Source organism: Boleophthalmus pectinirostris, unplaced genomic scaffold, assembly GCF_026225935.1.
Source record: "Boleophthalmus pectinirostris isolate CB_2022bp ecotype Guang Dong unplaced genomic scaffold, ASM2622593v1 HiC_scaffold_8, whole genome shotgun sequence".
In the NCBI taxonomy this organism is placed as follows: Eukaryota; Metazoa; Chordata; class Actinopteri; order Gobiiformes; family Gobiidae; genus Boleophthalmus; species Boleophthalmus pectinirostris.
This window is the reverse complement of record NW_026571515.1, coordinates 32422126-32448702: the sequence shown is the minus strand read 5'-3', so window position 1 is coordinate 32448702 and position 26577 is coordinate 32422126. Positions and strand designations below refer to the sequence as shown.

General features: G+C 38.4%; 2 protein-coding genes across 3 annotated transcripts in view; both read right to left on the bottom strand.

The window, feature by feature from the left end:
• Nucleotides 1–816: 816 nt before the first annotated feature.
• Nucleotides 817–12523, bottom strand: LOC110164493 (specifically androgen-regulated gene protein-like). Its single transcript, XM_055166301.1, has 4 exons — nt 12404–12523; nt 7753–7897; nt 6161–6284; nt 817–5930 (listed from the first exon to the last, which is right to left on the bottom strand). The coding sequence occupies exons 2-4, from the start codon at nt 7855–7857 to the stop codon at nt 4333–4335; spliced, it is 1827 nt and encodes a 608-aa protein (XP_055022276.1). The 5' UTR covers nt 7858–7897; nt 12404–12523; the 3' UTR covers nt 817–4332.
• A 1240-nt stretch (nt 12524–13763) lies between these two features.
• LOC110164603 (ankyrin repeat and SAM domain-containing protein 1A) overlaps nt 13764–26577 on the bottom strand; it is a 60354-nt gene continuing 47540 nt past the window's right edge. Inside the window, exons 17-27 of one of the 2 annotated variants that reach the window (XM_055165723.1) lie at nt 22301–22399; nt 21842–21988; nt 20525–20632; nt 20275–20430; nt 19757–19894; nt 19608–19679; nt 19426–19512; nt 19189–19326; nt 18413–18595; nt 15900–15994; nt 13764–14920 (exon numbers count right to left, since the gene is read on the bottom strand). In XM_055165723.1, the coding sequence (XP_055021698.1) occupies nt 14917–14920; nt 15900–15994; nt 18413–18595; nt 19189–19326; nt 19426–19512; nt 19608–19679; nt 19757–19894; nt 20275–20430; nt 20525–20632; nt 21842–21988; nt 22301–22399 (1227 nt within the window). In that variant the 3' untranslated portion in view covers nt 13764–14916. The other variant, XM_055165722.1, reaches the window with a different exon arrangement.

The window sequence follows — 26577 nt, the reverse complement described above, 5'->3', positions numbered from 1 at the left end:
GAAGAAATGACAGTTCTAAACACTTTTAAGTCTTAGTTCTTTGGATTAAGTCTTGTGAAGGCATTTAAAGAGGAAAAAGTTGCATATTAACAGTTTAAGATGTTTAGCCTCCACAAAATATCGCAATAAATATCGTACCGTGAGATGTATATCGTGAAAATATCGTACTGAGAGATTTGGATATTGTTACATCTCTAATTGTGAGCTTTCCCATGATATCACAATAAATATCGTACCTTGAGGTTGATACCTAACAATATCATATCGTGAGACTTGGATATCGTTACACTCCTATACTTAACTACTTTTACTTCATTATTTTCCACTACTGCCCATGGATCACTATGGAGCTTACTTGAACACAAATTAGGGCCACATGGTAATTTAAAAGAAGGTACTATTATTTCATGCTGAAATTCTATAGTCTAAATAAAGAGTGCTTTTTATTATGATCGAGGTATCGATATTGTTACTGAGTACCAAGTGTATTCGTTAGTATCGAAGTCTAGTTTGAAATGTGAGTATTGTGACAGCACTGCCAGGGAGTGTCTAAGAGGCGCTCGAAAACATACACAAATTTTCACCAGAGCAAAGCAAAAGATAACATATAAGACATGTTTTCATTTCAGAAGCCAGGAAAATGCCAGTGGTCAAATTAAACCCATATCACACATCACATTGTTGGGGCACGGTGACACTTGGATGAGTAAAGCCTTCCAGAAAGCCCCCCTTCCCACACACATACACACGAGAGTTACAATGGCCTGAATCATTCTTCCAGAGAAATAGAACAATGCGATCTTTCTTACAAATGATCCTGATCTTTATTACACAGTGCTATTTGTAGTTGAGAGTGTTTACAAGTATCAGAGACTGAAGTAAAACAGTGGTGAAGTATATACATGTAGTCATTTTCAGGCAAGTACTGAGAGAAAAGATTACAAGAAACAGGTTTCTTTTAACATATCTTCAATTCTGGAAGGATGCTGGAGGCTGTTAAGATGTAAATGTACTTTTCTGCAAGTCTGCATGAAAAATAGCATGTTTGAAATGAGAAAAGGGTACTGTAAGATGGGATTCAAGACTGGATACAGGTTATATTCGTGGGTTTCTGCTTCCAGTTATATAGTGTCATTTTAAGAATGGTTGGCAATTGAAAATATATAAGATTTTGTTTTTAAATTGTGAATTGCTATGGCAACGACCCTAACTGTTCTTCATTTAGAAACCTAGATATTGCATCGCTATGTCGTTGAAAATTTTTTGTTGATATTTGGCACTTCCCTAGTCTCTGTGCGCCCTTTTGGACCAAGTAAAAAGGAAAAACAGAAATACAAGAGTAATTAGGCTAATGTGGATGTATATTTGCACAAGAATCATGCAACAAATAATTTTATAATCCCACATAAATATATTCCGTCACAGCAGCTAGAAAAATATCTAAAAAAAATCCATATCTGTATAATGCAAGCGTTGGCAGTAGTAATAGTAGTACTTGTAGTGGTTTCTAGTTGTTCTAAGCTGGTACACACATTACTTGTACATCTTCTACATCTAAACCTCTTCTCCTTTTCAATACTTCATTAACAGTCATTATGTACAGAAAATGGGTCTTGCTGCACTGCATATTTGCTGCCACTATCAATAATCAAGTGAGGCGTATTCTCACTTAAGTCTATACTGCCCTCTAGTGATTGAAATCGAGGAGTAATATTTATTGTGCAGGCTCAAGAACAGAGTACATCACATAGATTTTGTTTTGATCATATGGCATTTTCAAAAAAGAAAATGTTGATCCAGCTGTGTTTTCAATTGTGTTTTTGAGTCAGTGATTTGGTGCACCTTACAGCACCTTTCTATATTAACTTATTACTTAAAAACCCTGTAATAGTGACCCTGAGCAACTGAACTACCACCTCGTCTGCCACTTAAAGGTGCATTGTGTAACTTTTCTGGTGGAGAGTCCGTGTAACAAACAGGCTGGTTTGTTACCCATAAGTACACTCAGCACCTTCACCCTTCACTAAGACACTTTAAAACACTGCTCTTTTGCACATATTACAAAATGAAATTGCACATAATTGGTTTTAAAAATTATTTGTCTTTCGTTTTACCACTTTTAATCCTGAGGCACAGTAGCACTTTAATTGAAAGCTGCTGGTCCCTGGAGGAAAAGGAGACATAGTTAACCAAATACCTTTTAAATTGAATTAGTGCAATATATGGTGCAATATTTCTGTTTTGAAATGTTTTAAGTGTTGATGTGGTAGTGTATTTTGTGGTGTTTTAATGGATGGTGTGGTTCTGCTTTTTACTTTACCTCCTTTATACCTTCTGTCCAGGTCCCTAAAGAGTCCCCCTGGAAACTAACTCCCTCTTTTGTGGTTCCAGGCTGGACCATGTGTATTATATTGTACAGGGGTATTAGGTTTGGTGTTTTATTGGTTTATGGGTTTTAAAGTTTGATTGGTGTATGGTTTTAGGGTTTTTATGTATATAGTTTTAATAGTTATTTGGTTTTGGGTTTATTTTATGGAGGATTAGATGAAGATTTGAAGATAATGATAATTTTACCATCCCTGTTTTAGCTGTAGTAGTTTTATCCAATCAGTGAGACCAGGATAAAAGGCGCCTCTGTACACCATTCTGTGTTCTGCTGCTGGAGAGGAAACTGTTGCCTGCCTCCATTTTACACCTTGCACTTTTTGCACTTGCACTTTTTGTAATGATAGAAAACAAAAAAGTAAACTGTGGACCACTGCTTCACGTCTTTGTGTGGATTTTTAAAAAACCTTACTCACTGAACTCCAACCCGCTCAAGGTCAACCTACATCGCAGTCCGTCAAATGCTTTCCTCCATTGAAATGTTATGATAATGATAATGTCTGGAATGTTTCACTGTATGATAATAAACCTTTCTATTTTCATGGAAACCGAACTAAACTAAGTTACAGACCAGATTTGTTGAGAGGCGGCACCACTCACAATCAGAATGCCTGGTTTTCTATGTATTTTCGAGCTATTAAACCAATTGTAATTGAATAAATGTAAAGTAGAGGCGTTTAATGTCTGTACTGTGGAACATTCGAAGCAGAGCAATGATGGATGAGTGTTGGAACCCTAATGAAAAAGTTACACAGTGCACCTTTAACTTAAACTATATTTTCACTTTTACTGCCATAAATTACTTTACATTTTGTCAAATCAGCCAACACTAGCATACAACTAGGTATATATTTGATATAGTTGATAAAACCACACCTACTACTTTTAGGCAAACTCAGTATCACTCCAAACCAGAGTAGGCTTCATTCCTCACACTGGGTTGAGGCTGGTGATGTAAGCAGTGAAAGTTCCTTCAGTGTCACGCAGGCCCCGTCAGTCAGGTCTGAGCCAGGTGAAGGCAAAGATACTTCACATACCTGCATACCATCAACTGCACGTAACCACACAGCAATGAATTACCTGCTTCCCCCGTTTTACTGTGAAAACAAGACATTACCACCTATTGTACAATTATGGAAGAAATGGGCAATAATGTGAAAAGATGCAAACTGCTACATATTTACAGAAATGAAGCAAAGAAGTTTTCCAGACGTCTGATAGAATAGGATCTTAGGTTAGCATTTGAAACAGTAAATAGTGAAACATAGCAAGGGCAAAGGGTGTTTTTGGTTGTACATTTTTCTAACGTATTTCCAGCTATTTATAAATGCTCCATTGTGAAAAGTAATTGTGTTGCATAAAAGGATGAGCCTGAAAGTGAGAAACAAGTCGCACCAGTTCTCTGCAGAGGACTTGATAACCATGATGGGAATGTTGCTTTAATTCAGAGATGACACACTGAACATAGAAGAGTCTATTAGAATGTACTCAGATATAATGTGTTCAAATCACACACGTATGCAAACAAATGCATATTCTCAATAAGTTTAGCAAAGCTCTGCCTCCCCCGCTGTTTTCACGTAAGCAATAACTTCATTCACTTCAACTGCACTGAATAATAGAAAACTTTTGTAAAATGTTCATAAAGTAAAAAACCTGGGTCCTTTATATGTGACCTGCTTTGGCAGTATGTAGAAAGGACGAAGGTGATAATCTATACTAAATTAAACATTTTAATTAAGCAGCTACATTTTAATTAGCATCAATATACATTTATGTAAAAGGTTCGAAGCTCTGAGTATTTTGATTAAAGAATTTACAGATCGTTAAGTAAGAAAAGTTATGGTATTTACATTATGATATAGAATTGTCTTTATAATGCTAATTTATATTTAAAAATATATTTAATTTTTCCATTTGTCAGTGAGTTCATTGTAAGTCTTTCATTCAATCTCTAAGTAGCCCCAGTTTCTTGAGCGCCTCACGCCTTGCTTCCTCGCTCTGCCCCCGGGGGCAGATGAGCACACTGATGCCCTGAGAGCGTGGCAGTTTCTGGGAATTGTCAGAGTGCTGAGAGCTGGAGGGGCCAGGTTTTCCACTGCCAACCTCTGTGCTGGCCACGCCCCCAGCTATGGCCACACCCCCTGCACCGGAGAAGTCCTTCTTGCTCCCCAGAGAGGCCGGGCGCGGGCGATTGTTACGTAGCTGCCCTAGAGTCTGTTTGTCGTGCTCCAGAGACTCCATGTAGCTGCTCAGACCCATCCCTGAGCGCTCCAGTGTAGCTGACTTCACTCCTCCTCCAGCTGAACACAACAGCTTCTTGTTCAAAAGAGGAGAATCCCCCGCAAACGCATCATCACTGAAGGCAGTGGGCACTGGGATAATGTCAGGGAGAGGCTCAGATGGGATGTGAGGGGAGGGGGTCTGAGCTGGGACAAGGGTGTGTACAGAGGGCACTGGTGAAGCAGACTTAGGAGAAGTAGGGCTGAGAGGAGAGGATGCCCATGATCTTCTGGTTTGCACAGATTTATGAGCAGGGACTGAATCATACTCTTCACTCTTAAGCAGACCAAGTTTCCTCAAAGCCTCCATGCGCACCTTCTGAGGGTCCATCAGCCCTGTCGTGCTCGGAGAGAGATGTCCCACGGAGCTCTCGTGGCCTGTGGATTTGTGGGATTTCAGGATGATATTTGGAGGCAGCTTCTTGGGTTTGGGAGCAACAGCAGGTGGACTTTTAGGCTCAGATGGTCCTGGTGGAGCAAGTGTCTGGGGACTGGAGGGGTGTGAGGATGGAGCAGAAGACAGCTCAAGGGGCTTTTCCAGAGGGGTGAAGCTTGGGGAGGCGAGAATTGGAGAGGCAAGACTTGGAGAGGAGAGACTTGGAGAGGCGGGGCTTGGAGAGGAGAGACTTGGAGAGGAGAGACTTGGAAAGGCAAGACTTGGAGAGGCGAGGCTTGGAGAGCTGGAGCTCGGAGAGGCAGGGCTTACAGGGACGGGGCTTACAGAAGAAGGACTGATAGGGGCAGGGGTTTCAGGGGTGGAACGAAGAGGGGTGGGGCTTGATGGGGCACTTGATGAGGTACTCTTTGCCGATACTCTCTGTCTTAGCACCTCTAGCATAATCGTGGGCTTGGAAACAGGGGAAGACACTGCACTGTCCATCTGTGGAGAAGTGGGAGACTCTGGTTCATCCATGAAATCCGATGGGGGAGGGATGAAAGCCAGGTCCATTTCACCGGGAGGTTTAGCAAACAGCTCAGCCTTTGCAGCACCGCTCTGAGGGTCTACGTCAGCGGATAAACTGAGCTCTGAGCTGTGTGGAGCAGGGACAGGCGTAGTACTCCCGGAGGTGGGTTCTGAAAGTGCACGTACGGGGTCTGGGGGGATGTGGTCAGGGACTTCACTTAGATCAAGAGCAGAAGTCTGTGGATCTGGGTTGGCGGATTCACCGGATGCTTCAGTTCTGCATCTTTCCACCAACATACTCAGAAGATTACTAGGCTCGGGTAAAGTCTCTGAGCCGCCATGTTTCCTCCTCAAATTAGCTGCAAGAAGAAAGAGAAGCAGTAACATTAGCACAAGAGGATAAAAGCAATACATTTTAATTTTAGAGCTTGAAATGACTGTGACAGTTGTTTAAGTGTTCTAAAGAAAATGCATTGGTACAATGATTGACACATAAATAAATAGGAAACATTTCAATAATTAGAAAGGAGCAGAGCAGAATAAAACATGTTTTTTAAAGATTCTTCTATCATCCCTAACTTGTAACTACCTGGGTCGGGTTCATCGTTGGAGAAGCCACTGTCCTCCTGTAGATCCAGAGACTCAATGGTTTCTTCCAGATACATGAGACAGGCCTTCTCCTCTGCAGACAGGTGCTCCATACTGTCCTCACTCTGTGCAAGGAAGAAAGAAAATAACTTTGAGAGAAGACTCACACCAACTTACTTCATAAAACAAAAAATACTTTATTGTCCATATGGCAGTGTGAGTGTAGCAACCTGTCAGGAGCTGTGAGCAATCGCCCATTGTGCATGTTTCAAGTTGGTTAGTTTTCAGTGCTTCTTAGGGACTTTGCATCGACTTTCATTACTTTCCTAGTGACTGAATCTAACTAGAGTCACTGCTTGCCAATTTTGAACCTAAACAATAACCTATTTTAACTCCGACACACAAACAATAGCCCTGTTTCAAGCCCTATACAAATCAAACTTTCTTGAGACTTTCTTGTTATGAGGTGAGCGAAAAGGCTAACCACTCCCTCACTGTGCTGTCAGTTTAAGGATCAAATGTAAAGAAATGTGCTCATATTGTTGGATGTCTTCCCTTGAGGTTTGTGCACACAGGTGTCAGGTGAACAGATCGACAGCTTCTTCCCTCGGGACAAAAAGTGCCCATCATGAACCCCCCCAGGCTTTTTGACGAACTGCAGCCCAGGTGACATAACCAACTAAACCTTATTACGTAACACTGTGTGATACAATGCTAAAGACAGGTGCACATGTGTCTGGACCTCTTGTTATTACTCTAAATTTAAAAACAATAAAATTACACATGGGAATGTATAATATTAGAAAGAAAATGGCCTGATCATTGTTACCACTTGGAGGTGAACTGTGCTTTTTTGCTACCTGCTTGACTCCATGGAGATGTTACTGCTTTGCCTGAAATGGCCCACAATATGGCATTAAATTGATCTCTCTCCATGAAGACAAGCAGGTGACGCCACCAGATCGTGTTACAGATCAGGTCTGTGTCCAGAGTCCACTCACAGTAAAATCGGTATATTCCACCAGAACAGTTACTTAGTACATTTTTGAATAAAACAGTATGATTACCAGTAAATAATACCATCACTGTTGCTATAATGTTATAGAATTTTTTTTTTTTTACCATTATTACTAATATTCATGGGTTTCAGTCAAAAAATTCCTTCCTGTTTTGAAAGAATTGTTATAGCACTGGTCCTCTGTTGTTATAGCAATAATACAATTAAAATCTAAATATGACATATTTTGAATGGGGAAAGGTTCTTGCAAAATCCTTAAAATCAGGAAGCAAAAATGTGTCTGAAACCAATGAATAGGCAGATTAAAAAGGAACATTACTTTTAAAGTTTTGGTTTCATATGGACAGGCCAAGTAATTTTGGCCTCTTTATTGATTGAATAAAATTTGTTTTCTTCATGTGAAGGTTCTGGATCTTCAGTCTACCTGGCTAGAAAATTTACTTAATGGGACAAGTCTCTGTTGGGGGACCTTCATAAGGGTAACTGCACTAAAAATGACCTTACACAGAAATCTAACCCTCAACCTTCTTGCTGTGAGGTGCACCTTGAAGTTGCATAAATATCAGTACACTCACACAGGCAGAGTTGATACTGATGACACTATCACAGCTGCGGGCAGTGTCCATGTTACTGATAGTTTCCACGGAGACGCCACGAGGCCAGGTGTCACTGTTAGGCATCTCACTGAGCGGACATGCACTCTGCACTGGGCTCCTCAACCTGGAAGAAGAGGAGAAGATTTGTAAAAAAAAAAAAATTTTATCAGTATACAAGTTAATTCACAAAAACAGATAAGCATTATTAAAGAGGAGTCATGCAATTTACTCTTTGCACTGCTGTGTTTTCAAAAGCCAAGTCAAAAGTACCATGTAATGTCTCTGGTGGTGGTGCCCCTCAACTGCGCGTTTCCATGGACTATTGCTTTGCCTGGGCTGTTCCACAGTGTGATATTAAACATGTCTATCTTGCATTTATTGAATTACAGGTGTTTTAATGGCTTCAAAATATCTTGGAACAAAACAGTCTTACTGTGAGCAGACTCGCCTCTCCACAGATCTGACCTGTAACTTGCCTGCTTGTCACTACAGTGGTCAAGACAGGCATAGAGTATAAAAATCTCCATGGAGACAACAAGATGATGGATTCTCTATCAGAAAAGCTGCATGCATAAAGGTATGTTTCGATGTCCTCTTTCATTATATATGTGAAGAATGGTAACTAAAAGAAAAAATATATATATCTCGAGAACTTTGAGGCCTCATGGAGAGTAGGTAGAGGGGAGTGTGGTTTGCAGTGCATGTGGAGCAACATAAAAAAAACATATATATTTTTCTTATACTCTTAAATTTAGTACAAACTATTTTTATTGGAATGAGAACAACAGGAGCTAACCACGCAATACAAACTACACCAGCTGACAAACAACCTGCGTCATTTGGGTCATCTGTGCAAACTAATCATTATATAAATTACAACGGCAAGCAAGCAGCTTTTTTATGAATCGACTATGTGCTTTTCAGTCTCAAACACACATATTTTGAGAGTTACGCAGGACATTTGTGAGGACAGTTGATATGTGGTCTTAGTCATGACTGACACACGTTTCCTGCTCACTGCACCCTAACTGACAGCTCTAGCATGTGAAAAACAACCAACAAACAAACCACACTCATGTACTGTGTGCAGTTTTTGAGCTTAGGAGTGTAAACATATAAAAACAAATACGGCAAGTGATAACATAAAATGAGTGTATATTTAAAACCAGGTCTGTGTAACATTAGAATTGATATTTGGTAACTGACGATATTTTTGACACAGCAGTTCAGATTTGGATAAACTACTAACTGCTAAAGTGATATATAAGAATCACATGTATTTCATATTATACTTACTCTAAATGAACAGATTAGTATTTAGCTGCAGAGTTAACCCTGGCAATGCTTCTGCAGCATTACCACAAAATTATACAACAGAACTAATAACAGGCTTTGTGTAAATTCAGATCATAATTTTGTAATGTAGGAAAACCTTTGGCTTTATCTAAATTTCAATAAGCGGTTGCCAATGAAAAAAATGTTTGGGGACCATTGTATTTAAATCCTATTAAAGATGCACTATGTTTGGTTGGGGGTCCATTACCTGCATGTTTTTCTAGTCTTTAAGCCAATGATGTTCATTTTGTCTTCTTATATACTTTAACTTCTTAGGTTCTTTTTAAAGACAATGCAGTAAAGTGTATTTACCTTGTTGACATGTTATATATATATTTCTAGTCTTTGCCTGAAATGTTCCATATATTAAACAGCTCTACCTTGTACATTTATTCAATTTCATTTAGTTTTATAGCTCAAAAATACTTGAGTTGAGGTTTGGTCTCCATGAAGTTAGAAAGTTTCAATGCCATACTGTGAAAAATTCCAAACGAACCAATAACATCTCCACGGAGAAAAGTATTTAACAGACGCTCCACCAGAAAAGTTACAACATGTACCTTTAACAGAAAAAAACACAATGTCCTAATAAAATTCACAATTATAAAGTAAGACGGTGTGCAGAATTTTCTGTTTCTGTTCTCGGGCTACTCCCTCTTACAATGTATCCGTTCCAAGAAATTGATGTGCGAAGTCCTCATTCATTTATTTAAACCCTATTAAAAATATTTTCTTTTGTCAAGCACATGCCATTAGTTAAGCAAACAAATAAAAAGAGGTGACCTAATTTGTAACAAAGGTGAAATAGGTCTAGGGTTAGTCCAACCAATGCAGGACGTAATGTAACTGATAATATCTATAGGCTTTTGTACATAGCTCATTCATCACGTATGCTTTCTGCGCAATCAGATCCAGAGGGAGTTTACTGACGCGGTGAGAGTGGTATTGTTATCTCAGCGCCATACGATTACGCCTTCTCTACTGTTCTTTATGGCTGCGGGGTACTCTTCATCTTTGAACTGACTCCTGTATCAACGCTCCATCAGAGGAAGGATTTAAATACAGTAGTGAAAGATAATGGTAAAGTAGTTCTGAAAGCGGCGCGGTTATGAAATACTAAGAGGAACTAGTTCACTTTTTCTGTACTTCATAAGAGAAACTTCTGCATTGTGGTTTTTATCAGTTAGAAGGTGCAAGGCCTGTCACGATGATTATGTATTGATTTATCATTCAATACATGATAGCTTTGATAATATATTTTTGGGTTCATTATTTATCACGTGTACATTTTCTTTGCATTTTGTTGTAATATGGAAACAGTAGAGGGTTGAAAATATAACTTCTATGGTCATTTCATAACTCTGTAAATCTATTCATTTACTTTTTGGGTGCTTGTTTTTTTCTTTTCTTTTTTATTGTAATATTTTGGATATTTAATAAAGCAATTTCAGTTTTATAATGATCCTTTATCGCACAATTTCTCTGTAGCAATATATCATGCTTAAAAATGTGGAATTGTGACAGGCCTAGAAGGCACGCTTATATAATATTTGAATCTAATAATAGCACACACTTTTGTGGTAAATTGAATAGTTTACATACTTTTTCAGTTTGGAGCCATAATCAGTTATCTAATTTTGTTGAATAATCATGACCCAGACTTTGCAGACTCAAAAGGATGTGATGTGCAAAGGAAAAGGACGCAGACAGGGCAGTAATTACATTAAAATTACACAGGAAACACAAAATGGTGGTTTGTAAATTTGTCTGTATATTGTTTTAAGATGCCAAATGATATGCAAAATATGTTGACAAGAGTCAACTTGAATGTGTTGCAGCCGGTGATCAATCAGTATGTTTTTTTCTCATGACCTTTTTTTCGATGCTTTTGACTCCAGAAACGCAGATAGTTTTAGGCCAATATAAAGGTCAAATTTTAGTGTTTCCCTCCAATCATGTAATTGAAATGTCTACAAACTTGCTGTCAGCTATTTTTAATCATAAACCTGTAACAGAGCTGTGTAGTCATCTTTTGTGGACTGATCTCTTCGCACTCAAGTGTTCAAGTGAAGGATTATGTGTATTCTTTAGGTCTAGTGCTGGAGCTTTAAGGACAATAGCCATTTCTTTAAAAAGTGCAAATATCGGCCAAATATATTTATGATATAGTTTCTGAAGGACTTTGACTCAGTATGACTTCTGTAAAGGTCCAGTTCTCTACCAACCACTGACTGAACTAATATTTACGCAGTTTTGCTTGCACAGACCTTTGACAAATGACTGAAATTATTACACCTGTCATCCAAGAGGCTTTTCCAAAAACAAGTTGGATCAAACTGTAGAAAATACATAGCTTACATGCTCTAAAAACATTACCATTAAAGCCTTTATGTAACAACCAACAAGGAAATACTGGTTTTGAACACCTCCAGTGACATTTGTGTACTGTTGACATAAACAGGTCAGAGAGGAGAGGAAAAACACACTCATCACAGCCTGCATTTACATGTTTAGTGAAAACAAAGGCTGGTAGTCAGAGCTAGAGCAGGACTCCCCAGAAAAACGTTTATTAGCTGTTAATTACTGTCCCTCCCATTAGACCTGAAGTTTCCCAGGCAAAGTAAACTTAGGCCAACACCTCTGCATAGCTCACTACACCCTGAGCTGAGTCAGGATTTAATAGGAGCAGGAATGCTACTTTGCTTGCTTACTGGTTGTTCTGCCATCTCTTATATTCGTGGAAAACTGTGATCAGATTAGTTGGAAAGAACTATCATTTATGGGATATGAAAATAGGGAACTGGCCTTTTATATTGTTGTTCCTTGAAACTATAACTACCCAGTGCCTACAGAGTTGATCATAAAAGGATCAAATATGCAAGGTATGTGACCAAGGCCAACTACAGTCAATGAAAGATTAATGATTAACATAAACATAAGATCAGAGCTTAAAGTGTTGTGCAATGTCGAGGCTGCAACAAAAAGCAGAAATATTCCATTAAAGTTTAGCCTGCTTCCTCTTTCTCCAATAGTTTACAGCTTTACGACAAAAGCATAGTATTTTTGCATAAATAATTAACCTAATATAAGCAAAGACACTGAAAAAAGCACAAGATCAACAGGTGGAACGACAGTAGGCGAACATCTAGGCCTAAGTTTTAATAGTCAACGATAAGAAATGAACTAGACATCAAATAGGGTGATAAGGCTATACTCAAATTAGCATTGGGCTCATCTACCGCACAGAAATAAAATGATTAGGTTATAAACAGAAAATAATAAAGGGTTCACTTACCGTACAGAATAAGGGAGTTGACTTGTGCAAAAGTCTATAAATCAGTCCATATGTGCGGTGAGTGACAGCAGACTCCCCGCCGCTCACTCTCTCCAAAAGAAAGTAAAGCCCAAGTGACACAACAGGTGGGAAATAATGGCATCCTGCTCAGCCAATGGCGTCCGTCAAAGGTTACGTTCGGCCAATCAGCGAAGGAGTGCGCCAAACGCCTTCAGCCAATCAAGAAATGATTTCGACGTGCGCTTCCTGATTGCGAGACGAAGAGAAACTATTCAGTGAATTTTAAACTATTTGTGAAGTCTTTAAGAGTATTACTGATTTCGAGTAAAGCACCAACGCTTTTTAACAATTTATTTTAAGCTATTTTTTGATTTTTATACCCCTTTTAGTAGGCTACATTAATTATTTTTTGTAATTTATTGTATTATATATAAATATATAAATATAAAAAAAAAATAAAAAAAATATATATATATATATATATATAACACATATATATACACACACACATATATATACACACACACATATATATATACACATATATATACACACACATATATATACACACACACACACACACACATATATATATATATATATATATAAACCTTTTTATTTGTTTATCTGTTAATTCACTAAATTATTTTATTTCACATTGCAGCACTTTAGAAATGGCTTTTGTTTGTAAAACGTGTTATCCAAGTGTTTCATAATGATGACAAATTAGGGCTGCTAACTGCCATAACGGTTAACAATTAAAAAAAAAAAACTAAAAAAACATACATCTAAAATGGGAAAAGTCCTTAAATGCTGCATATAACAGAAAGTTAAAACCCATGAATAGAATTAAAGTGGGCGATACATTTGAGCGTTCACTGGGTGCACAGGTGGACAAAGGAAAAAAGTGGACATGTTAGATCAAGTTAAATGTGTGTAGCTTTGCATGCTCTGTTGATTCATTAATGAGGCAGGTGAGGCAACGGGCTGATGCATGTGACCACAGAGGAATGTAAGAAAAAACAAAACACTGAAGATGTTTTCTAACTTTCTCATGTGCACTCATCTGTAACTACAGTCTGGAAAATTTTAAGTGGCAGCAAGAGCTCAGTTCATACGCATATCATTAAATTATCCCCTTTATTTGGGATCAATAAAGTATTATCTATCTATCCATCTAAATTCTAAATTACATGTAGAGGATTTGTAGATTGTTGTCATGGAGAAAGTGCTTATTAACAATAACAAGGAAATGGGTTTTGCCTTGTTTGATACTTTTATGTTTGCTTTTAGGGCTGAAAAATCACATACATCTTGAGTTTAATAATGTGCATATCAAAAACAAACAATGAGTCAGTCACAAATTACTTGAGCCATTTAATCAATGTACAATTATGAAAATAATCATAAAAAAGACTGGAAGCCCAAGATATGTACAATCTCTTTATGTGAGGTCCCTCCGCTGAGTCGCGCCCCTCAGCCTTATTTAATCACAGGGTATTTATTCAAGATATGTTTAACTCTGTTATGACATAATCCTTTTGTCTTTTTTGACAAATGTCAAAAATTACATACATACATATACATATAGATATCTATAAAATAAAAATCATTCAAGTATCAAAATACAGAGCACTCTAATCATTTACAATATTCATCTGATCACTGAGATCATCACACTAGTCCCAAATCTCTCCAGCTTTTTAGCAATGTGCAAAAGCTAAATGCGACCAGGCTGATGGTGCCAGTGTGAGCCTTCTGTTATACTGGCCTATGTACCATGACAGTATTTGTACCATAAACATCAGCTGATCAGAAGTACCTTTAACAGTCAACAAACTGAGACATCGTAGCCTATTGTAGTACCAGCCTGCATGGCAGGTTTAGTGATTAACTTTGTTTAGAAAATCTAAAGGAGCAGGGGAGGGAAGAACTGCAGTGTACCACGCCTGATCCAGTTTCTGCTTTGGGACAGGCTATTGTCGTATAAACAATTAAAATGTACAAAACTATTGTAAATCAAATAAAAGCCACCCTGTCTCAGATAAAAACAGTCTTTAGTGTCAGTTCCTCTGCCCATTGTCCTCAGAGTTTGTGCAATCGTACATAAGAGATCACAGTTACATGATGCCTTACACCAAACAACATGGTTCTGCTCAGAGAATATGCAACAGACGCAGGAGAGTTTGGACCATGTACCGCAGTGTTCACCTTTTCTCTGCTATATTGTTTGTACTGACACAACACAGACACCTCTGTTAATTGCCACTTCCTCTTTCTCAGGTTTTGCATTTCAAACCTGTTTGTACATCCTCAAATCAAATGAGTTTGTTAGAACGAATACACTGAATATATTATTTTGACTGTTGTCCATTGAACGAGTTCATGTAGATTGATGCGGCTCCTCTTGTATGTCCCAGCGCTGAAAAGCTCCTCTGCAGAAGTGGGTTACTGTTCCACAAATGCCCTACATCCATTGCACCAGGCTCAGTGTGTGTGGGAGCGGCCAGTGCTCAGCTACAGATCGGGACAACACACATGCACAGAGCAGGCCGGTTAAAACAACACAAGTGATGAGCACACACTACATGACTAATGGCACATCCATAAAGATTAACTTTTTTCAATGACGGTAAATGATTAACTTAACAAAACCAAAGGCAACGTATTTAAGCAGGTGACAAAAAGGCAGACTTTGTAAACTGAAAAGAGAAAGGATAGGTAAACAACATGCCCTTGAAACAAAGAGATGAAAGTGCTAACTCCAAACCAAATGTGAATCTCATTATGAGTAGAGGCCATGAATCAACATTATTTAACCTACATACTTTGGCTACCACACAGTCATTGCTACCAAGATATTAGCTACAGTTAGGCCACATCACAGTGCGTAAAATCATCAACTTTTTTGAACGCGAAAGACAGACGGAGTGAGGATTTTAGAATGTGATCAGTTCTAGTCCAGGAGGATTCACAGTTTCCCCGGTAAACATGTCCAGCCAAGCATAGAGAGAAGAGTAGCGGTAGTAGATGAATTTGCATTTCTCAGCTCAAATACAGTCAGTGTTTGAGATCAGACAGAAAAATATCAAAGTAGACGTCTTCTGGTGAATAACCCGGCGCATGAAGGAAAAAAGAAAAGTAGTCACGCTTGATTGCTTTGTTACACAAGAATTATTTTACATAAAGCTAAAGAAAGATAGATTGCGGATAGGCAGCAGGCTTGTCAAGGAGTAACACACATTGGAAGGAATTCAGAAGGTGCCAAGTTTTTTTCAGGTAGTTATTAGTAAAAAAGGAAGTGTTGGCGGCAGTTTTGTGTGAACCCAGCACCAAGTAGGAAGTAGTAATGGTGATTCAGGATCCAGCCAAAAGACATAGGTAAAGTCACATTGCAAAGGAAGGCACAGAGAAGGTGGGGTAGACCAGGAGAGAGCAGGGGCCGGTGGAGGTGCAGAGAAGGGGAGGGTCCGCTCAGAATATAGTGGTCTCGTACTTAGTGCTAATGGTGCGTTTGGATTCCTTGGGGTCGACCAGCCACGTGGAGCTGCTTTGGGACTGTGAATCTCCCTCCTGGTCCAGTTGTTCTCCCTGAAATTATAAGCAAAATACATTTCAGTTATTATAATTTCTAAGCATAATTAAAATTTTTATTCTTAAAGGTGTAGTAATGTAAGTTTTTTTTTTATTATTTGTGTTGCATTTTTTAAATTTTATGAATCAATCTACTCTGTCACTATGAAAATGCATCAGAGAATCATGTTTTAGTTGTATTACTTCAAACTGACAGGAGAGGGTGTAGATGTTAAGAAAAAAACAAACAATGGTATCTTTTGGTTACAGAGACATCACATTTAGCACAAGGGACAAGGACAAAATGCACAAGTGTAAGAAGAATCAGAGTAGGAAAGGAGTTTGTGGGCTTATCACATTTCTGATGACTTCCATAATTCAATTCAGTATCAAAAAGTGGTGGCATTAGAACATTCCTTTTCTGATTTTGACCAAAAGAATCTAAAAATATTATCTAGGTATTAAGCTTCATATGAATCAGAGTTGGTAAAAAATTTACCCACATACCTATTCAATTATTAATAAATTCATTTAAGGGTAATCAAGTTAATCAATTAGTAAAATGATTGTTAGTTTTATCTCTAGATTGTTAGCACATAGAGGACTAAAAACATTGAGTTTATGGAGGAAACAAAGTCAAGCATTTAGATTTCCTTTGATGCCTCTCTCATAAAACTACAGTATCAACCACCGCTTGCCATCTGAGTTTAAATTAAGTTCTTAAATGCAACATATGAGACAAGTCTTCAAATAGGCAAGAGATCAGAAATGGAATGCGCCAGGATATGGGAAGTGTGAGCAGCACCTGAGCTGCAGAGGAGGCAGAAGAGGCAGAGGGCAGCGGCAGAGCCGAGGGGCGGAGAGAGGAAGAGCAGGTGCAACAGTAACAGCAGCGACTGTCGAGAGGAGGGGAGTCCTGAGGGAGACATAGCACCACCAGTCAGACAAGAGAGAGAGCACCCATGGGACCAAAATGAAATATGGTGTCACCATTATCATCAATCAATCTTTATTTATAGAGCCTCAAAGTTCCCAAAGTGCTTTTATGATGCCCAAAATAAATGTGATTAAAGATAATATCACAATGATTATTAAAATCACTAACATCTTAAAATGATATTAATATTCGAATTTTACTCCATGTTTAAACAACTTCAATTCAGAGGTGGTGAGACTATCAAAAAATTATAAAGGAGTAGTGCAAGAAACACAAATGTTCCAATCATTTCATATTGTCAACCTAAGTAATTTGTCACTTGTAGAATTAGAGTTGGAAGAGTAGCCAAAACAGTTACTCAAGTACTGTGCGAGTACTGTTACTTCAATAATGATATTCAATAATATTACTCAAGTAGCAGTAAATGTGTACTACTACAAAAGGATTCTGAAATTAAATAAAAATTAAATAAAAATCTTTAAAAAGTAACTCAAGTAAATGCGAACTAATGTACTACCCACCTCTTCGTAAATTGGAGTGATTTGTCGTAAATGAAAAACAACAACAATCTAGAAGAGAGCATAATGCATAAGTAGATTTTTTTCAGCCCAATCTGGTGGTGAAAATGGCAATTATCTTTGTTGACAAACATAATAATTAAACAAAATGATTGTCTACCCTTCTTTTGTGACTATTGTTTATTGTCCCATCCCGATAAAGAGAGCAGCCGGAGGAAAAGAACAAACACAACGCACTGACACAGACAGAAGGCAGGTGTAATGCGAGCTGTGGAACATAAGGGTGTGAACAAGGGCATTAGAAAGAACTGAGAATACATGAGGTGAGGAGAGCGAGTGAAGTGATAAGACTGATCACGTGGTACACTCAGCTAGCACAATGAAGGAAGGTGGTGATTGTTGACCTAGTTTTATAACAGTAAAAGCTTTAAAAAATTGTAAAACTTCATATCATAATGTTGATTTAAGGTATTTTTCTTAAAACCATTAAACAAAACCAACCAACAATGATATTTTAAATGATAGATGCATAATTTAGATATTTAAAATGTAAAAAAACAGAACTAGTTATTTTTAAATGGTTTAGAGTGGTGCAAAGCTATTCCTCCATTTCCTTACTCATTCTGAGTATCCTAATTATTAACCACAATGACTTGACAAGTACCTTTCACAGCTATAAGAGGCCAGAGCAGTAACGCTAACAACAACTAGCATGCTAACAAGGCACTTTCTCATTTTCAGACAATAACACGCTTAATTAAATGTAGATATTACACAGCACAGATTTATGTTCTTGTATAAGAGCTGCTTATGCAATATTTGTAGAGGGGCAAGACAAATTTTCCTTAAATACAAAATCCGGACCTTTAAGTAGTGTGTTACTAATGTTACTAAAATATTCTGTCCAGTAATATGTATTCTTGAATTTTCCTCGGGATTAATAAAGTATCTGTCTGTCTGTCTATTTGTAGTGCCACTTACTGCAGATCTGCGTACACTGCCTCTTGGCTTTGGCACAGGTCGGGTGGACTTGGTTTCTACGATCTCGGCGGTGGAGGCCAGAGGGATGTTTTGGTGCTGTTTGGTCCGTTGTGCCTGCAGAGCGAGCTGATAGGCCACTTCAAACGCCTGGCCCAGCGTCAGAATAATCTCATAGGTCAGGTTCTAGTGCAGAGAGGAGGTCAGGTTAGAGGCAACGAAATTAACATATCAAAAAGACTGCTCGTGTATGAGGCAGATACTATTCATACTTCTGTGATGGAACAAGGTTAGTTATGTCTATTGAGATATAGACTCAAAACCAGAAAATAAAGCAGAATTTCATGGTTATTATAATATATTGTGATGTGAGAGCTACTGTGTCCAGATAATTTCCCTTGTGGATCAATAAAGTTTGTCCAAGTCTGTATTTGGTACCCGTTCCCAAACACCTTTACTGGTCTTCATTAATCTAGAATGTTTCATAATGTTTTAAGTTATATTTATTGAAAAAATGTACATGAATTTGTCCTTGTCATACATTCAATCTTTCACTTTTCTTCATACTAAATGATGCTTTACTAGCATGGGGTGTTATTCATTCTCTCCCCTGGTGGCAACTCTTATAACCACACACTGACCACAGTAACACCTATTTCATATAAGCAGGTGGGTAAGGTGTCTGCCTCAAAGTGGTGGAAATTCTCTACCAGCAACAGGCCCACAGTAGCTTTACTTTTACTACTGGATGTTAAGAGTTTTTAAGAAAATATTCTTACCACATCTACAGTGCTAAACACATGGCAGTAGTGGTGGTTGGTCTGTAGGTCTTTTGTGATGTAGGCAAACGTGCACAGGTCCTCTGGGTCCTGAGCTGCACATGAGATGTTTCTGATCTCATGTTCAGCAATGATGTTCTAGAAAACAAAACAAAAAATAAAATGAACAAACCAACAGATTCATGTGCGATCTCTGTTCTCCATGTTTGACTGGATTTGTTGAGTGGTAGAGCTTACCTTATTGGCTGCATCAATAAATTTGACTCCCTTGTATGTTATTGAGAGGACAATGGTTGGCACTTTTCTTAACTGCTCAGTTGATCTCTGAGAAAAAGACAACACAGCACAGTCAGAACCACAAGCAGTACTATTAGTGATTTTAAGTCTGTTTCAGTGGGAAAGGGAAAAATAAACCCTACCCTCATTTTGGCACATGCATCCTGGGTAGACTCTGTACCCCGCAGATCTTTGATAAGCATGGAACCCAGGTACTGCAAAGAATAAACATGTTCAAACACAGGACCCACATTATACATTCAGTTAATGCAGTAAATAAAACCAGGCTTACACTGGCTTCGTAGGCACAGGATTCAAATATGAGTTTCTCAGGTTGATGATGCCAGTTCTGTACAGGGGCGTACGGTGCTGCCAGGCTGGGCGGTCGGAGTGTCAGACGAGGTTCATGATACCGCTCTTCTTGTCTTTCCTAAAAAAAAAAAAATACAAATTTTTACTTCTTAACTGTAAAGTAGGGCTGAACGAAGTATATCAAATTGAAAGCATTGTGGCTAAGATTAAAATTTTTTATTTTAAACAGGGTCTCACTATTAAAACATAATCTAAACCTAACCATGTTTAAGAGTATTAACATTTGAGAGAAGATTGAAACATGACAAGCTGTAACAATACAAGAACCACATGAATTTCATTTGTAAAAATCTTAACCAGTACTGAGTCACCAGGTTATGAATAAGACGACGTGACATTCTGTTGTTCGAAGAAGAAATTACATACATATCATAGAACTTTACAATTTACAATTTGCCAATTCTGTCCCCAAACCTGAATAAAGTCTTAAATATTTACCTGTGGTCTTTGCCTATGTCTTTGTGGAACCTCGTAGTCTGCATCAAAACTTTTCTTTCTGTCTCCAGGTGGCAGCAGAGGATCCATGGAGTGTCCGGTGTAAGAGTCCAAATGACTCAGAGGAGATGAAGACTGGGAACCTGGCAGGTCAAGGCACTGCGGAGACGGGCAGTAATGCATATTTATCAGTATCCAATTTGTAGGCTGACGTTTACACAGAGCAGAGTATTAAAGAATGAAAAGTCCTTACCCTGATCTGAGAGAGACGTGGAGGTTTGACGGGCGGCTCCTCATACGGCCGTTCTGCTAAAGAAGCAATGATACGTTTCCTATGACCCAATAATGTGATCTTTAAAACCTGCAAAACAGAAAGATTTTAGCATGTAATCTTAGTCCAACCTGCCAGGCAACAAATATACTTTACTAATCTATACAAAGAAGTTTAGATGGGTTTGCCCTGTGTCAAAAAGTACGAAGAAGGAGTAAAAAACAGCACTGACTTCTATCAAATCAACAGGTAATGCACTAAACACTGTTACTCACAAGTGGGGTTCTATCTGAATGTATCATTATTCACAAATGAATAAGGCTGCAGAATAAGGTTGCAGATAAACAGTTACTAGCTGTAGCAAAACATTTGTTATAGTGTTGGCCTAATAGCATAATTGCCTAAGTAATTTTTTTTTGGCCAGATTGTGATATCTGCCTAACTTTACTCTCCTATCACTGCTGCATCACCCTGCCTTATTGCCTATGTTCTCAGTCTATCAGAATGCTTGTTAGAGTCTAAAATCACTGTCTGCCTTTGTCATCTCTATACAATAAAAAATACCAATGTGCTTGCTAAAAAATGTGTTTTTTTCTTGCTTTCTGAAAACGTTCAAACATGACTTAGGCAACTATGCTATTAGGCTAGATGAATTAGGTACCTTCAGAGAAGAATGTTTTTGTGAATATAAGAAAAATATGAATATTGAGAATATTGTTTATCATTTTACAATGCTGCAAAATTACCTGGTGAAAATAAAAATAAATGTGTAAACTTGTTAGTTCTAAACGAGGATATGGATTCTTGCGGGAGCGAATGTTACCGTAAACGCCATCACAACAAAGAGCTCTGAAGTTGTCGGCACCTCTGAGCTGCAGATCATGCTAGTGAGTAGTAAAGCTAGTAGTTTTGTAGCAAAATGCCTATGAACCACTGCCTATCACCGATTCAGAAAATAAAATAAAAGAACAAAGTAAGTACAGAGCAGTGGGTGTCTACCGCTGGCTATGAAAACAGGGCTTGATAGGCAATATGGTTTCTTATTGCTCATACACCTGCAGTTTGGTTTGAATATGTACAAATCACTCCAAATACATTTTCAAGAGAGTAGATGAGAAGGGGAAACAAGTAGAACATGGTTAAAGGTTGAAAAGTTTTTTTTTTTGCATAATAGGTCTGCTTTAACTTCTTGACTTGTGTCTCCTTGAAGTTGACTTAAATCAGACAGTTTTTTGGAGCAGTAGGACATTCATTCCCCTCTGATGGCCCGGATAGTGTCTGCGCTCCAGTGAGACTCACATTCACTATCTCCAGTTCCCACAGGTTTTTGACACAGTCTAAAGTGCGATATCCACTCGACAGGAAGTTCGGCAAGTACTCCTGAAGACCCAGGTTTTCCAGCCATGACGAGAGGGAGCAGCTGCCATCACAACCAAACACCTTCACCTGCACAACAAAAGACCAATACCAATTAATATAACATGAAATAAAGCAACATATAACTTAAAGCAGTTGTGAATAGTGGTTAGCATTTATACAATCAATATCATATTCGAAATGGGTTACAGCAACAAGATACTGTCAATGTAAAAAAACTAGGCAAGGTGGGTAAAGTGTCTTGCATAAGGACACGATGACAGTAGCCACTTCTGCCACACTATGTCACCTGATATTCCCACAGAAGTAAAGCCATTTTAAATGGGCTAGCCAACATGGGTATGTGATTTATACAATGTTTATACAATGTTGGACTAATACCTTTGGTAATGATCGCGCTGCGTGGAGGATTTTCTTGCGGTGGCTTGCGTCTGTGATCCCGATCTCCCTCAAGTCCTGGTCCTCCATGACATTGCTCCCCTGCAGAAACACCACATCTGTTAAGTGACTTCACATTTGCTAACAACAGAATCTTGTTACATGCTAAATCTATTGAAAAAAAAACTAAACCAATGGCATTCAAGGCGATACATAGTTTGTATTGATTAGAAATAACGCTACGATTGCAGAAAAAAGGTCAATTACACCTGGCTCTGAGAGACCTTGAGACCTTCCCACCCAGCGCCCAGCAAATGCAATGAGGAGGCCATGTCAATAACCACTCAACAGTCTTCAGTTTGTGGAGGAGGGGGAGTCGTCTGGGGAGAGGGCGGTCAAACTCCATCTTTGGTTACAAGAAGGATCACCGCGGAGACAGTGTGGCAGGTCATGGATAATGGAGACACAAGCAATAAATCAATGCAAGCGCCTGAAGACTGGTCAGCAATATGAGCTGGTTGGCTGGGGCGCTAAAGCTGACAGTAACTAACAGCGGGGGAGAGGGAAGCACCCCGCTATGTAAAGCTTTCAATGCTACATAACATTAACTTAGCAAACGAATGAGTTGGCAGTAAGGATAATTGAGTTTTAACTAGCACTATTAAAGCTCCATTAGCCTGATGGGCAGCGTGAGAAAGGTCATACACTGTAAAAAATACAAAGCGACATTCGTTCAAAATATTTATCTTAGTTCAAGGGATTTTTTGATTAATTTAGTTAGATTTTCTTATGAGAACAAGACTATGCGGCTTACAAAACCAAAAGTGTTTGTTGGTGAAGATTGCTTATTTCCAGTGTAATTTTGAATTAAATGAAATAAAGCTTAATTCAAAGCATCTAGGTTGGACAAACAGAAAATGTACAAAAAGATTAAGGTCCATCATCCTTCGGAAAACATCTAACTCAGCAACTACCTACAAATTACTAATTTTATGAGCAAATACATCAAAAGAACATTTTTAATTAATATAATGTCAACTATACTATAGATCTCAAACCATGTACCAAAAATATATTTGGATTTCCAAGCACCACCAGATCTAAACTTGGACTATGCCAGGCCTAAATTGAGTCTAAACAACACAGTCTAAAATGAGAGAAAAAAGAGACAGGCGAATAAAGAAGTTATAATAATTAATAAGTAATAATAAACCAAAATCGAAAAGGACAAACATATTCATTTCCCTCTGTATTACACATGCTACTCAAGATGCATATTGCCCTCCATATAACTAGAGGCAGCCCGCTTACCACAGTTTGAGAAACACTGCATGTAGATCTTTTTTGCAGTGTAATGTTAAAATAGTGAATGACAGTGGAATGTTTACCTGGCTCTTATAATGAAACACATGACCAGGAGCTAAATCTCAGCCTCAGGGACAAACGTGATGGTTCAGGGCTAACAGCTCGATGTAAAGCTCAAGGTAAAATGATGCTTACTCAACCATCCTATGTAATGTATACAGCTGGAGCACAGAGCTGAGAGCAAAGTAGAACACATTCATACACCTGGCCAGTACATTTCCTGAAAACAACAAACTTGAACTTACTGTAACATTTAATGAAAAACGTGTATGTTAATGAGACAAATATCAATAACAAATGCATAAAGAAATACTTAAGTGGTAATTTGATGATAACAATTTTAAAAATAAGCTATATTGCTACACAAAAATATCCAGTTGAAAGATAATATTAATATTACTTAAGTAAGTAAGTCTTTATTTTGTATAGTGCTTTTCACAGACATATGTCACAAAGACACTTTACAGAGCATTATTCATTCACTTCATACCCGGTGATTGTAAGCTACTATTGTAGTCACAGCTGCCCTGGGGCAGACTGACGAAAGTGCGGCAACCATGCCAATCTGTGCCATGGGTCCCTCTGACCACCACCATCACTCTCTCACACACACACACACCACTTTTATACTAGGCAATGTGGGTGAAGTGTCTTGCCTAAGGACGCAACAACACTTTTTTTTTGTGTGTGTTTGTGTATGACTGGTGCCCCCCTGTGGCACCTGATTTTCCCAGTGGTCTCCCATCCACGTACTAACGAGACCCAGTCCTGCTTAGCTTCTGAGATCTGGCAGGATCAGGCTTTGACAAGCCGGTATGGTCAGAGGCACAATAATAGTTTAAGTAGCTCAAGTAGGCTCAATACTACAAACAATGAGAAAAAAAAAATCCCTGCTAGTGCAAAGAAATGGTATATGTAATGTACCAGGCCTAGGAGTAATTGGATCTTTAGTAGAAGAAGTTCTAGTAATCATAAAAAAATGAATAAAAAGAAGCACTGTGTAACTTTTCTGGAGGACTGTTTGACACCTGATTGGGATTTAACACATCTATCGCCATACAGACAAGCACAAGGTGATGCAACCAAAACAAGCAACAGGTCAGATCTGTGAATTGGTGAATCCCACTCACAGTAAGAATGCATGTATTGTTCAGTAGCAGCTAGCTGTAGTTCATATCTCCAAAATTCCACTTCCAAATCTCATATCTCATTACTGTCATACTTTTTACAACCTTGCAGTGCCACTCCTACTGCACCCCTAGCATAAATCAATACAGTTAACATTTTAAATATATGCATTAGAGTTCCTTCTTGGAGTGATGGATGCTGAATGCAGATGACACAGGCTTCAAAATGGGGACAAATCATCGACACTCAAAATAACTGCAGAATATTACAGCCGGCTCTCATGCGCATTTCTTCATAAGCTTTAGACAGCATGACAGTGACAAATCAGTGGGAAAGTTGAGATTATCTGGTTTCACACTGAGACCCAAGACATTTTGACATCAACATAAATTATATACATACAGTACAACTAGTTCACTGTATAATATTTGGTTTTGTGCCTGGCTTAGCGCAGCCCATCCGTCTATGCTTTCCTCTGTCCTCTTATTAAAATGCAGAGCTCTATTTGCCCTATCCGCAGCACAGCCTCGGGAGTCCCTAAGGTTTAAAAAGCACAAAATCCAGGCCATAGTTTGAGGGGAACAGATCATTGCTTTTAACTTTCTGAAAGACTTTTATCAGTACTTTTAATAGACGCTTGTAGTACAGGCCTCGAAGGGACGTGAAGTAAAATATAATAAGGAAAAGTGGAATTCAATCCAAAGTTACTTCATGTGACTATTATCCAATTAGCAAAACAAGTGACTGTAGTAACAAAGTGTCAAATGATTGGTTTATGTAAAGGTTTTCTATTGTTTTGGTAAACTTGTAAAGAATTTATGGCATATGGAAAGGCAGAACAAAGTACTAAAAATTTAGTTTTTCAGAAATTTGTAATTCAGGTCCATAACAAGTCTATTCCACATCTAACCTAAGTTTAAATGTCTCCATGGAGATTGTTGTTACTTTGTCTTGGATATATTTAATACCATACAGTCAAACATTAATCTCCATGGAAACAAAAAAGTCATGCCATTAGCCCAGTTACGGGTCAGATCTGCAGAGAGGCGAGCCCACACACAGTAAGAATGCACGTAACATCCTCATACAAACAGACACATGGCAAACCTTCCATCAGAAAGTCTCATAATGCACCTTTAAACAGACATTAGAATTGCATAGGACCCCAAGTGCAGCAAGACCACTAGTGATACCCATACCACAGTTTGAGAACCACTACTTTAGAGTGCCAAGCCATAACAACACGAGCTAATATGAACTAACACACACACACATATGGCTAACTGGCCGTTGCTGTCTTGTCACTACCAATGTTGCCCAGTAAACAGTCCACTTTGTCCCTCTTCACTGGTCAATACAAATAATCTAATAGGTTTTGTATGATCGCTGTCCCTGCTCCAGCCTCCAGCCCTCTGCACTGACCGTCATTATTGATCTGACTGTGGAGCTGCAGGCGGCACATCACAGCAGTTTGTCCGGCCGAGTAAACACGCTGTAATTAGTCACCGCACTACGAGCTGGACACTGCTCACACACCACACTGGCACAGGTTCAGAACTTGTACTGTTTCAGGCTCTGTACACATTTGTAATAAAAATTAAAACAGAATAAATATAATACAAATATATCTTTTTTAAATTGTTTGTAGAGAGTCCATGATGGCAAGGGATGTATAAAAAAAAGTTCATACATCTTTTGCCATTGTTAATCCTGTGTAGTCTGTTCAGGCTTTAAGATTTAACTCTCAGTCTGCTTGCTGAGGGGACCTTGCCTGGCATTATCCAAAA